Source organism: Oryza brachyantha, chromosome 3 (assembly GCF_000231095.2).
Source record: "Oryza brachyantha chromosome 3, ObraRS2, whole genome shotgun sequence".
In the NCBI taxonomy this organism is placed as follows: domain Eukaryota; kingdom Viridiplantae; phylum Streptophyta; class Magnoliopsida; order Poales; family Poaceae; genus Oryza; species Oryza brachyantha.
In genome coordinates, this window is record NC_023165.2 from 17084893 (window position 1) to 17099714 (window position 14822).

Sequence of the window (14822 nt, forward strand, 5' to 3'; positions counted from 1 at the left end):
CTCAAGTCATCGGCGTTGGTCCCGACAATTGTCTTTAAGGATCGGTGGCTATGGATGGCTTCCTGGACAGCCGACTTTAAGATCCGCTCTTGGGCAGTGATGACCGATGGTAGATTGACTAGTCTGACTCCCTCAATGGCGAGGTCTGCCACAACTTGGGCCAGCTGTACTTCCAAAATAGCCTTTCTCGACTCTAGGTCGGCAATCTTGGCCGATATGGCTGGCGCAGCCGACTGGAGTTCATCCAGCTTGGCCTTCTCAATGACGGTCTTTTCCCAATCAGCCTGTACCCTCGCTTGGGCTGCAACTTGGGAGGCATGGTCTTCAATCCGTCGGTGAGCCCTCAGCACCGGGAGTCTATGAATTTCAATGTAGCCTCACTACAAGAGATGTGTGGTTTTTTGATGTCGTGCTTATGTCATAATATATGGAATTTATGTCACAATATAAACTTTGTGACATCTAGTTGGCGAAAATCCAAACGTCCAAAAACCACCGTCACAAATTTATTTCGTGACATCTATATAGTTTCATGTTATAAGTGTATGACAATAGATTTGAATGTCATACAGATTTATGACATTGATTTATTGTCATAAAATCGTAGACCATGCCATATGGACAAGCGCCACGTAGGATGGGAAGCTAACATGGCAAGGAAAAAAATAACGTCATAAAATAAATTTTGGCTTGCTAAAGCCCAACCTTTGTGACAAAGTTAAACGTCACATATGATTGCCATATGGTAGGTGACATGGTCATTTGACACGTGTGTGATGACGTGGCAGCTAACGTCAACAAATATTTTTAACCCGCTCATTATGTTTTAACGGCCCATTAGTTCTTTATATTGATCCATGAATTATTCAACAGCCCATTATTTTGTTAGAACTAGGCCCATTTCAGTACTAGTCATTTTTGTCAACCAACAAATACTATAAGAATCTATTTAATCTATGAAAAAAATTGTCATGGATTACTAAAAATTTGTCATAGTTCATCTCAGAATTCAAACAATAGTAGATACAACAATTGGAATACAACAGAATTCAAACAATTATCTCAGAATTCAACCTAATAACAAAAAGATCTAAAAACAAAAAACCAAAACAAATCTTCCAAACATTCCATGGAATCACTCCTTGCTTCTTGTCCTCCACTCATAGCAAATAGAGGATTGAATTACAGTAAGGCCTTCTTGTTGATGTGCAATGACATTTTTTGCTACAAACTTACACATAGCTTCTTGAGATGTGCTGCAAAAATACTATTTTAGTGTCAATATGGTTTCTACTCAATTACATGAAAAGGAATATATGAAGGTTCCGTTGAGTAGAAAAAAAATCTATTTACGTTAGGCCAATCAACATAACCAGATGATGACCTGTTGAAACCCATAAAAGAGAAAAGCAACATAACTACATCTGAAGCATCCAGAATTTTGATGACCTGCAATAAAGACCATTTACATTAATAGCATACTTAAAACATGGAATCTAAAGCATCCAGAATTTTGACTATTGTACTCCAATATAGAAAGGACGTTAAAAAAATGAAGTGCACTGCTTAAAGGGTTATCAGATCATCTGAAAATATTATGGAATTGCTGAGAATTATAAAATCAAGTTAGATAAGGTGCTGATCAGATTAGAAAATCAGTCAAGGGTTCGTGTATGCATAATCAAGCAAAAATGATCACATATAGAATAATTAAGAGCATATATTTTCTGATTCTCCGGAAACAACAATTGTCGAGGCATTTCAGTACATTGAGTGCTACTAAGCGTGACAATTCAACAACTTAGTGTTGCGGATTCCAAATAAATAATGGCTTAGAATTTTTAGGCAAAGGCACACAAATTGCATGGGGGATAATCAGCAACTATCTCAGCAAGAGGAATCAAACAACAGAACGCAGATGGATCAAAGCAAGAATTAGCTAGCCGGATGAACTAACTTGAATATTTCAACTGTCCAGCAACTTAGTATGATTTGGTAATAAACTCCATGGCAGCCGGAGCTAGGTTTAGTGCCCTCATTGTTCCATGATAAGTTGCCAGCATTTATGAGTGACCAAACCAACTAGCTCTGAGTAGCTCACACAATACATGTTACAGATGATACATGCAGAGAGACAGCTAGGTTCAGTCTACCGGATATGCACATGTATACAACTTCTGTAGGGTGACAGTACAGCACACACACACACCAAATTATATGATATCTGAACTCTATGGGAACTGCTAGTTTCGTCGTGCATCTTCAATCCGAAGAAAAAAAATATAATGGAAAGAGAATGTTTAAGTAAAACAAGAAATGGTCGTAGTGATCGGTTATAAACGCCAATTTAGAAGGCAAGCTATCATAACGCGGAAAGCTAATACTTCAGAGATATGAACCAAGCAGCTTTTTGCTTTTTCAGAAGAACTTAAATGGACAATGCAAGTTCAAGATGGACACACTCACGACGACGTCACAAACACACTAAGGAAATGAAACGCGGTCGCGGCAGCCGCACGCACAGCCATGAACCAAGAAATTAACGGAGCGGGTGGGGGAGATCTGGAGTGGCCGGGAGGTAATCAAGAAAGGAAGTCTACCTTGAAGAGGTCAGGGGAGAGGTTGGACTCGAGGAGCCTGTGCACGGATTCGTACCCACCGATCGACCGCGCCGCCGCCGGCGGCTGTGGCGGCGCCTCATCGTCGTCTCCCTGCCGCCGCTTGCCATTGCTGGTCTTTACCTTGTTATTAGCCTCTGACTCGGCCAGCCGCGCGCCGGCCGCTCCGCTCCGCCACCACTGGCCAACCGGGCGCCCGGTGGCGGATACGCTGATTCCATGCCCGACGACGGCGGATGGAGACCAGGCGACGAGTGGAGAGGAGGGAGAAAGCCGGGGCGGCGAGCGACGACGGAGGAGGCCGTCGCTGAACTGCCCCGGGACCGCCGCCCGCCCGCCCGCCCGATCTGGTCGCCCTCCCCGAGCCGCTGCCCAGCTCCCCGCCGCCGCCGCTGCCGGATACCCCGCTCCCGCCGCCGGCCGCCCCCGCTCACGCCGCCCACTCCTGCCTCCGGATCCGAGCGGGACGAGGCCCGCGTCGCCACCCACTCGTCGGCGTCCCCGAGTGACAAGGACGACGCGGCGGCCTTCGGCTGCCGACACGCGCACGCCGCCCACTCCTGCTCGGTGCCGAGAGAGGAAGAAAGAGTGAGAGAGAAGAGAAAGAGGGAGGAGAAGGGGAAAATATGAGGTGGGGGGTGGGGAGGGAGAGGTTGATAAAAATTTTGAAGTGATGTGGAGGGAAAATTTTAATTAGAAATTTTGAATTGATTTTTATTGTATTAAATTAATTTGTATGAAAAAGTTGTAAAAGATAAAGTTGTAGAACTCATTTAGATCTACCATTTTTCTTTTGGTCATTTCTCCATCTGAGTTTGATTGAAGTATATAAAATTTGAATTTCAAGTTATGACAAATTTAAAAAATGTTTTTAAATACTAAATGATTTCAGCCGAAAAAGTCATCAACAAAAAACTTGTATAACTTATCAAAATGTACAACTTTTGTTTTGGTCACTTTGTCATATGACTCTATTTCAATAATTTAAATTTGAATTTCAAATTATGACAACTTCAAACAATATTTTCAAATACCAAATGATTTCAACTAAAAAGTCATTAACATGAAAGTTGTATAACTCATCAAGATCTATAACTTTTATTTGGGTCATTTCTTTATCCGACAAAGTGATTTGTAACTTTGTTTACAAAATGTACATATCTCTTATATAGTTTATGAACTATGAGAGAAATATGTAAATTTTATGAACAATGTTACTATTATTTTGTCTAATGAAGAAATAAGCAAAATAAAAGTTATAGATATTGATGAGTTATACAACTTTGTTGTGCATGACTTTTTCAGTTGAAATCATTTACTATTTCAAAATATTGTTTGAAGTTGTCATAATTTGAAATTCAAATTCAAATTCTTGAAACAAAGTCACATGGAAAAATAACCAAAACAAAAGTTGTATATATTGATGATTTATACAACTTTGTTGTTGACGATGTTTTCAGTTGAAATCATTTAGTATTTAAAAATATTATTTGATGTTGTCATAATTTTAAATTCAAATTTTATATAGGTCAATCAAACTTAAATGGAGCAATAACCAAAATAAAATAGGTAGATCTCAATAAGTTATACAACTTTGTTTTTAACAACTTTTTCATATTAGTTCATTTAGTATGATAAAGTTTAATTCAAAGATTTAATATTTTAAACAGACTTGTTGGCGAGGGAGGAGCAAATGAGCTACCATGTAACGTTTCATTCCATCTCTGTTTAACCTTTTTCTTTTTATTTTATTATACTATTGTGAAGTAAAACATAAAAATCGTACTAAATCAACTCGTCTGAAAAAGTTATCCAAAACAAAGTTGTAGAAATCATTAAGATCTACAATTTTTCTTTTGATCATTTCTCCATCCGAGTTTGAGTGGACTATATAAAATTTGAATTTCAAATTATGACAACTTCAAACAATATTTTTAAATACTAAAAGATTTCAACTGAAAAAGTCATCAACAACAAAGTTGTATAAATCATCGATATCTACAACTTTTGTTTTGGTCATTTTGCTATATGACTCTATTTCAATGATTTGAATTTGAATTTCAAATTATGACAACTCAAACAATATTTTAAAATACTAAATGATTTCAACTGAAAAGGTCATCAACATAAAAGTTGTATAAATCATCAATATCTACAACTTTTGTTTTGGTCATTTTGCTATATAACTTTGTTTCAATAATTTTAATTTGAATTTCAAATTATGACAATTTCAAACAACATTTTGAAATACTAAATCATTTCAACTGAAAAAGTCATCAACGTCAAAGTTGTATAAATTGTCAATATACACAACTTTTATTTGGGCGATTTTGCTATATGACTCTGTTTCTATAATTGAAATTTGAATTTCAAATTACGACAACTCCAAACAACATTTTCAAATACTAAATGATTTAAATTGAAAAAGTCATCAACATGAAAGTTGTATAACTCTTCAAGATCTATAACTTTTATTTGGGTCATTTCTTCATCCAGCAAAGTAATTTATAACTTTCTTCACAAAATGTACATATTATAAACTATAACAGACATACGTAAATTTTATGAACAATATTACTATTACTTTGTCGAATGAAGAAATGGTCAAAATAAAAGTTATACATTTTGATGAGTTATACAACTTTGTTGTTGATGACTTTTTTTAGTTGAGATCATTTAGTATTTAAAAATGTTATTTGAAGTTGTTATAATTTGAAATTAAAATTTTATATAGGTCAATCAAACTCAGATGGAGAAATAACCAAAATAAAATAGGAAGATCTCAATAAATTATAAAACTTTGTTTTCAACAATTGTTTCACAAAAGTTTATTTAATATGATAAAATTCGATTAGGAGGTTTAAGATTTTGAAATTAATTCATGGAAGGAGGCAAAATGGACTTCTCGGCGAGGGAGGAGCAGAAGGCCTGCCACGGGCCAGCCCTTGTGCTCATCCCTCTCTGACAAGTCCATTATGCGTTCCTCCGTTGAATTAATTTCAAAGTATTAAATCTTCGCATCGAATTTTATCTTACTAAATGAACTTACGTAAAAAAGTTGTCAAAAACAAAGTTGTATAACTTATTAGGATCTACCAGTTTTATTTTGGTTATTTCTCAATCTGAGTTTAATTGACCTATATAAAATTTGAATTTCGAATTATGACAACTTCAAACAATATTTTCAAATACTAAACGATTTCAACTGAAAAAGTCATCAACAACAAAATTATATAAATCATTAATATCTACAATTTTTGTTTTGGCCATTTTTCTCTATGACTCTATTTCAATAATTTGGATTTGAATTTCAAATTATGACAAGTTCAAAAAACATTTTCAAATATTAAATGATTTTAACTGAAAAATCATCAACAATAAAGTTATATAAAAGATCAATATCTACAACTTTTGTTTTGGTCGTTTGCAATATGACTATATAAATGGCCTATTCAAGAGGGGAATAAAAAATAGTTTCTTTTTATTGAATTATTTTTAAATGTTTTAATCAACTAAAATTAGTTTAAATGCTCTGAAAATTTCAGTAAAATTTATTTAAGCATTTGGAGACACAAGTAAGATTATAAACATATTCCAATTACATTTGGAGACACAATTTCATATCCCGCACACCCAACATTTTGAATTGCACCGTTTTTCCACTGGGCCAGCTCATTTGGGGTCCACTTCCCGATGATCCAAAAGAAACAAGTTGGGCTGACATAAATAAATGAAAAAAAAAGGAAAAAAACAATTTCTGACGTGGCAATAGTGATGCCAACATGGACAAAAAAAATAACAGTAATGCATTAAATATTTTGTGACGCACAACATTTGTCATATTTATATCATTACAAAATAGGCCTTATGACATAAGGAAATATCGTCACTGGGTGACATTGCAATACCTATATGACATTTGTTATGACATATAATTTTTTATTATCATTAAATTGAAATACGTATTACATAATGTCATAAAACGAATGATATAGTGACATTATATCGTGTTGTCATACTAAATACGTCAAAAAACCATACATTTCTTGTAGTTCCTGCCGGGGTGATGGCGTTGATCAGATCATCTCACAGCTTGTCTTGCACTTCCTCGATTCTTGATCTGATTGGGCCAGCGTCGTTGATCAATGTGTCGATCAGGTAGTCCAGCCTGGCCAGGATATCCTGGAGGCGCACTTTGAGATCAGCGGATAGATCAACAGGGTCAGCAGCATCAACTTCAGATGAGTCCAGGTATTGGCCGACGTCAAACGAAAAGAAATCACCCAAGTCCTAGAACAGAAACGACGGATGAGCCAGAGCACAAGTGAAGCAAGGAAATAAGCTGGAGAAAATTACCTATGCCATGGAAGCAACGTCAGCCGACTGGATAGGCGTGCTAGCAGGCAGAGGAACTTCCTCCGGGACGGGCGCTGGTGTCGGATCAGTATCGGCCGGTGGAGTCGGTGAGCTGGGGGCATCAGGAAGCTAGCACGAGGAAATAGAACGTTAGCCATAGACACAATACTAGATAATGGAGGAGACATCGGACGTTTACCTGTGCAGAAGAAGTAGCTTCCCGAGAAGGCCAATGGACCACCATTTTTCGTTTCATACCGGATCTCAGGGATGGGCCAGCTGGTGAAGTCGGACTTGCTGGCGCCGGTGCCATGTCAGTGGTAGGAGCTAGATCAACGGCGGTAGTCGGTGCCGGGGTAACATCGGCCGGTGGCTTAATAGGAGACTGCAGGGAACAGAATTAGCAAGACAATCGGCGAAACAGTTGTAAGGTTGTGTTATGAGGCAATTACCCACAGAGGGGGAAAAATACAGGTAATCACCTGCTGACGAATCTCGATGTCGGATACCTCCTCGGCAGCAGCATCGACGGCGGCATTGTTTTGGCCCTATTTTTCTTCGGGGCCAAAGTGACCTTCTTGATCCTAAGAGGCCATTTTGCCGGACTTGGTGGCCCTGAAAAATTCTTGATGTATACACTGGGGGAAGGGGCACCATGTCCCAGGGCTAGAAGAGCCGATGAGGAGTATTCGATTGGCCTGCCGCTCCGGCTAACAGTAGGAACCGCGGGAGTAGGCTGCAAAGCATAAGGATTAATATCAAATGATAACAAGAGACGTCCAAATAGCGAATTGACAAGTTTTAATAGTTACCTCAGAGTCAGAATATTGATAATTAGGGTTGATCCGATTACAGAAGAAGCCCACTGATGCCTAGAACAAGTGTTGATGCAGCTCATCCCACCAGGCAGTGTAGGCGTCCAGCATAGCATTTCCGAAGGAAAAAGAGGTCATGGACCCAAATGGGATGACTTCGGCCATTTTGTTAATCCTATCGAATTCCAAGGCCGAAGTTACTTGGCCCCTCATTTCAATCCGGCCCAGGAAGAATAGGTCGGCTGACAACTGGCCACATCCAAGCTGGCGTGCTGCGAGGGCTGGATGGTAGAATCTACTCTTACTATATAGTTCACCCACAAAGCTTGATTTCTAGGAGGCCACATCATCGTTAAGTCATAGCCGTCCGATCAAATCTGGTGAGCTCTAGATTTTTGCCATGTGTCCATAGATTTCATCTCTTCATATACCTATTAAAGTGCAATTAATGATATCTATCAACAGCTCATCATTGCTCCCCTTGACATCAATGTCACGCTTGCACCTCTCGACCAAACAAATTAGCCGACTTTTAAGATTTGCAGCCCTCTCCCCTTCCCTCTTTATTGCCTTCGCATGAAACTGTCGTTGTCTAATCCTTTTTAATTAATGTGTTTTCTATAACATTTCTCATTCTCTTCCACATATAAACAATGTTCCCTTCTACCCCACCAGCAATTTTGGTTTGTAGCCTAGAGCTCCTGCCATTCAACAATGGAGATGGTTCTCTCCTCTACCTTTCTCACTGGTCAGGACATAAGCATATCAACACATATGCTTTTCTTTGATGCATGTGGAGCAGCTGCCATCCGTATAGCAATGCCGCCGCTCTCCATTGGGTCTGAGGTTTTTTTCTGACCCCAACTTTTCTTCACTTGCTGATTTCTTGCATTATCAAATTTTAACCTACAGAGAAGGTTATAGCTATTGCTATGAAATTATTTCTTTTGTCCTCTCTCTTTGATTAGGTTAACAGTGTCTAGAGTATAAACATGTGAATGTTATTGCAGTAGCACTAAAAAAGATGAATGATCATATGGAAACAAACATGATCAAGGTGGCTATATATATTCTTAAATTATATCAGTGTATCAATTTCAAGAGAACAATATACTTCAGTTTTGTGTCCAATATCATGGGTCTCCTTAACATTTGTCACGTATGGATTAGCAAAAGCAGTGGCAAAAGGTTCCAACGATGAAATATGTTGTGCTTACTTTCTTAATTGTTTTTATAACCTACTTTTCTATGTGACATTTTTAGTTTTTAACATTTGTACTGGGAGTCAAAGTTAGGTGATGGTGATGTACGGGTGCTTCTTTTTCCATTAATGTTCTCATTGAGCAATATTGTTGGCACTAGACCATTATTACAGGGGATGGTAATATGTGCAATTTGTTGGCCTATAAATTTAAGCGAAGTGTTCAAAAAAGATGTGGGCTGAAATTTTATAAATATTTGAGCTAAAAATATATTAGGAATGAATTAGATTGTGAAAGAATCCATTGGTCTTACCTCTCCTAGGCATGATTCTATATGAGTTTGTCAGAAATTAAAAAACAGTTTTATCTAGAGCCAGTTCATGATTACCTAATATTCAAAACATAACAAGTAAAGAACATGTGCAATGATTGCATGACTACACAATTTAGTGCATTTTACAATTTATTAGGGTTTTGCTCTAAATGTTCTGTGACAAAAATATTTAAGTGCAATCACCTTTTGCTGTTGTCCAACTACATATATGTAACACATCGATTTTCTATAAATTCCCGCCGCAACGCGCGGGGTATCAACTAGTTCATATGAGGGCCGAGCCGATCATCCAGCATGAAAACTCACCGGTAACAAACACGGGGTAAGGGCAAAAGAGAAGTTTTCCAAGGAGCATTTGTCTCTCTGCACTTCGTCTAGCTTGAGTATACTTGGAGCTTCATAGTCTTGAAAATCTGGATAAGCAAACCAAGTCTGTGCGTTGGGCTCTGGTGTGTGCCAATCATATGACCCGGGAAGGATGACACGACTTCCCCATATGACATACAACTCTGGGTTTCGGCAGGGTCTGATTCCAGGTGGAATAAGGAGGGGTAGCTGCATTGACTGAAGGTCAATAATTCCAATACTTTGGAAAGATATAGGCGCAGTGTCACGCCCAGAAATTGCTCACACGAATTTCTGAACTTAATTGTGTATTAAATCCCTGTCCAGGACAACCCAGGGTACACAAAAAGACAATGTTGATTACATAACAACCATCGTTCTTAGAAACAACTGAAAATTAAACTTATTCTAGCGGAAATGCAGTGGAAAGGAAAAAAGAAAAGAAGACTAGCTCCAGCGGGTACGGCTCCAGTCCACAGGCAATGCTTCGACGGCGGAACAGCTCACTCCTGAGAGGCACCTCCATCAGACTCGACTTCTAGCTCTGGGTGGGAAAGTTAAGCAAGGCTGAGTACAAACCACCGTACTCAACAAGTAACACGGACAAGGGGGAAATAAATGATGCATAGGGATTAACAAGGACAGACTAGGGTTAGTTGCAATAAAATAGCAGTTAAACAAATAACAGAGATTAAACAGAAATACAGGTAATTGAATATAGTAAAGCACAAGTAAATAACGGTTATAAAATACCACAACGCTGTCCAACGTTACACCACGTTGCAACAGGCCCAACCACTACTCAACGTTACACCACGTTGCAGTAGTCCCGAGTGATAACCATTTTACTCAAGTTATTAAAGGTTCACTAATCACAGTGAAGCTGGGAGCTCGCCCGTAACCGTGGGCACAGCTATTCGAATAGTTTATACTCTGATCAGAGGTGTACTACTGTACCCACAAGACACGACTCCACTACACTTGAACGTGCGCCGACATACCACCATGGTATACCGGAAAGGAGACCGTGATAGGACCCGTCACATAACCCTCCCTATTTAATCGCACCACACTTCAGGTTTCACCCCCTCCTTTACACCAAGTCGGGCAGTCCCCTCTTGCGCCTTGCAAGATCCGGAAGCAGCAGAGGCTTTCGTTACACCACGATTGCCCGTCCATACTCCATCACGCCTACCCTTGCCACGGTACGTCAAATAGTTTGAAGTCATGCTTCAAATCCCACCTGACCCATTTCGGCATGTGGTTAGCACTTAATTACTTCCAGGGTTTCCTGTGAACTGGTCCTTAATTACCATGGGTGCGACTCTCAAAACCATACACCCACAGCCCACCATTATCAATATTTTAGTTGACATTAACCCGAACCGGGTAATGAATCAATATCTCAGCTATTCAGGACTAAGCATGATTAAATGTGATCCCATGAGCTTTTTGTTCTAAGCAGGGCTAAGCATTAACCTGGGCCTAACTCTAATCAACTTACCCCTGGTCCAGCAATGAATAGAGTCGGATAAACAACGGCATAATAATAAGGTTTACCCGGAAAGTAACATACAGAAAATACTTTAATTAAAACAATGCATATTTGAATAAACAAAGCGGGGAATTTGCAATAATGGGTTCAATATGATCAAAGATGAGTGCCACTTGCCTTGCTCTGGCCCCTGGGGAACTTCGGCGACGATCTCGAAGTAAACCGGCTCTTCGGCGGGGTCCGAATCTAAGCGACAAAGCATAAAAATAAATAAACAGGCACAAACTCTACTGAAACAGCAAAAGAAACTATTTTTAATGGATTCTTGACAATTTTATGAATTTAACGAAATTTGAATGGACCTAAACGGAGACTATATGAATTACTTATGAATTTTATAAGTTTTCTAGATTTTTAGCTAAACAGAAAAGTCCTAAATCAATTATTGCGCAATAATGGGGCTGCTGACGTCAGCGAGGAGAGAGGAGGCTGACGGCTGTTGGTGAGAGAGAGGGGGAGGAGAGACTGACAGCTGGGTCCCACGGGAGGAGAGAGAGGAGAGAGGCGCGGGGTGACTGACGGGTGGGTCCCGCTCGTCAGCGAGAGGGGAGTAGAGAGGGTGTCACGCCCGGAGTTTTATCCCAAGCCTAAATCGTAAAAAGAAATTCATAAATAACAATTGGTTTAATTAACTCAGGAAAAATCCCTCTAAAGGAATTAATTTAATTAAATCGAGGTTCCAAATCGACTAACTGGATTTAAATTCAAATTGCAGAAGTATAAAATTTGATCAAACAAATTAATTTAAAACTCGTCAAAAGTGCGGTTTTCCTTTTTCCCTCCTTTTTCCTCTCTTTTTCCCTTCCGTCTCAAATTGGGCCGAAGTCCAATTTTCCTCCCTTTTCTTTTTCCTTTTTCTTTTTCCTCTCCTCCTTCCCTGGCCGGCCCAGCCGAGCCGGCCCACCACCACCTCTCCCCTCGGCCGGCCCAGCCGAGCAGGCCACCGGCCTCCGCGCCAGCCCGCACCCGTGCCGCGCCGCGCCAGCCGAGTCCGCCGCCGCCCCGACTCCTCCGCCCGCCGCTCCGCTACCGCAACCGCGGCCGCCGAGTTCGCCGCGTCGCCGACTCGGTCTCCAACCTCCGGCCCGCCCTAGCTGGCGCCGCCACACTATAAATCCCCTCCCTGCCGCCGCGTCGCTGCTGTTTTCCCCTCCGCCACCAAGCCGCCGCAGTGCCCCGCCGTTCGCCGCCGACGTGCGATTGCGCCCTCTGCCGCCCGTCGTCGCCGTCCAGCCGCGTCATCACCTCCGCCTCGCCGTCGCCAACTTGCTACCGCCCCGGTCGTCGCCGGCGGGCATCTCCAGCGCCCGCGCATCCTCTCGCCACTCGGTCGCCGCCGCTCCCGACCTCGCCGCCGCCACCCCGATCCCATTGCCCGATCGTCACCGTCGCGCCGTCGAACGTCGCCACCTGTCCCGCCTCCTCGCCGACCTGTCGCCGTCGTTCCCATCGCCGGTGAGCCTCTCTGCTCCCCTCCTCCCCTCATTTCCTCTCCGCAGGATGCCGCCGAGGCCGCCACCGCCGTGCTCGTGCGTGCCTTGGGCGTTGCCGTCGCCCCTCCGTTGCTGTCGCCTCTCCGCTTGCCGTCGTCCCAGCCTCGCCGTCGCCGCTCTTCGCCGGCGCCGCTCGTTCCCGCCATTCCCCGCACAACCACCTCCTCCGTGCCGCGCGACGCAAAGCCGTCGTTGCACCGACGCCGCCGCCAGTTCCCGGCCGTCGTCGCCACAGTTTCCCCCTCCATCCTCCTCTGCCTCCCTGCGCACGAGCCACGTCGCCAAGCCGTCGTCACGCGCCGCTCCTCCTCCTCTCCCCGGCTATGCTCGGCGCCGCCCCGGTCTCCCCTCTCCTCTTTCTCCCCGACCCTCGCCGCCGCGTCGCACGTCGTCGCCGCGCTGCTTGGGGCCGTCGTTCGCCAACTCCCCGCCGGACGTCACCGCCGTCGCCCCTCCGCCCACCACCACATTCGCCACCACTGGTCACCGGACCCCGTCGCCATCGCTGGTTGCCGACCGCCGCCGCTCAGCCGCCCTCTCCCTCCGCTCCGGCCGAAGCCGTCACCGTCGCCCCTCCGCTCGCCGTGACCCCTGCCTCGCCATGCGCTGCCGCCCGTCGCCTCGCGCCGGTGGTCGCCGACGCCGTCGTCGCCCTCCGGTCGCCGGTCGGTGTCGTCGGTCGATGTCGCCGACGTCGACGCCCTCGCGCCGCCGGTCATCGCCGTCGCCACCTTCTCCTTCTCCTCGGCCCTCGCCGTCTCCGCCGCGCCGTCACCGCCCGCCGTCGCGCCGCTCGTCGCCAGCCGCTCCCCTCCTCCCCTCTCTGTTTCCCTCTCACTGGCCAGCGGGTCCCACCCATCAGCCCCTCCCTCTCGGTCGGGCCCGCGTGTCAGCCGCCCACTTCCCCTCTCTCCCACCAACAGGTGGCCCCCACCTGTCAGCCGTCAGCTCCTCTCTCCTCGCTGACGTCAGCAGCCCCATTAATTGCGCAATAATTGATTTAGGACTTTTCTGTTTAGCTAAAAACCCAGAAAACTTCTAAAATTCATAAGTAATTCATCTAGTCTCCGTTTAGGTCCATTCAAGTTTCATTAAATCCAGAAAATTGCCAAGAATCCATTAAAAATAGTTTCTTTCTCTGTTTCAGTAGTTTTGTAGCCTGTTTTTCTTGTTTTGCCTTGTTTGTCGTAGGTTTTGACCCCGTCGTAGCGCCGTTCGTTCTCGAAGTCGTCGCCGAAGTTCCTCGTGGGTCTAGGCAAGGCAAGTGGCACCTGTCACGCCCGGAGTTTTGTCCTAAGCCTTAAATCGTAAAAAGGAATTCGTAAATAACAATTGGCTTAATTAACTCAGGAAAAATCCCTCTAAAAGAAATTAACTCAGTTAAATCGAGGCTCGCAAATCGACTAACTGGATTTAAATTCAAATTGCAGAAGTATAAAATTTGATCAAACAAATTAATTTAAAATTCGGCAAAAGTGGTGTTTACCTTTTTCCCTCCTTTTTCCTTTCTTTTTCCCTTCCTTCTCAAATTGGGCCGAAGTCCAATTTTCCTCCCTTCCTTTTCCTTTTCCTTTTTCTTTTTCTTCTCCTTCCTTCCCGGGACGGCCCAGCCGAGCCGGCCCGTTTCCCCTCGGCCGGCCCAGCCGACCGGCCTCCGGCCTCCTCCCCGCGCGCGCCCCCGCCTGGGCCGCCGCCCGGCCCAGCTCGTTCGCTCGCCCGCGCCGCGAGTCCGCGCCGCCTCCCTCCTCCCTCGTGCCACTGACAGGTGGGGCCCACCTGTCAGCGACAGTAAACCCGCCTCCGCGCCAGCCCGCGCCCGCGCCACGCCGCGCCGCGCCGAATCCGAGTCTGCGCCGCCGCCGCAACCGCCGCCGCCGCACCGGCCGCCGCCGAGACCGCGTCGTGCCCGACTCGGTCTCCAACCTCCGCCCCGCGCTAGCCGGTGCCGCCACCCTATAAATTCCGAGCCGCCGCGTGCCGTCGCGCACTTTCCGTCTCCGCCCGAGCCGCCGCCGCGCTGTCGTCGTTCGCCGCCGCCGGTTGATTCCGCCGCCAGCCGCCGGTCGTTGCCGTCCAGTTGCGTCACCGCCTCCGCCTCGCTGTC

The 14822-nt window shown here is 44.2% G+C and overlaps 1 protein-coding gene across 1 annotated transcript in view; it reads right to left on the reverse strand.

Moving 5' to 3' along the window:
- Nucleotides 1–972: 972 nt before the first annotated feature.
- The window catches only part of LOC107305487, a 28497-nt gene continuing 14647 nt past the window's right edge, over nucleotides 973–14822 (reverse strand). The window contains exons 2-4 of the mRNA XM_040521769.1: nucleotides 2601–3010; nucleotides 1354–1449; nucleotides 973–1256 (exon numbers count right to left, since the gene is read on the reverse strand). Of these exons, the coding sequence (XP_040377703.1) occupies nucleotides 1233–1256; nucleotides 1354–1449; nucleotides 2601–3010 (530 nt within the window). The 3' untranslated portion in view covers nucleotides 973–1232. The remainder of the gene's footprint in view (nucleotides 1257–1353; nucleotides 1450–2600; nucleotides 3011–14822) is intronic.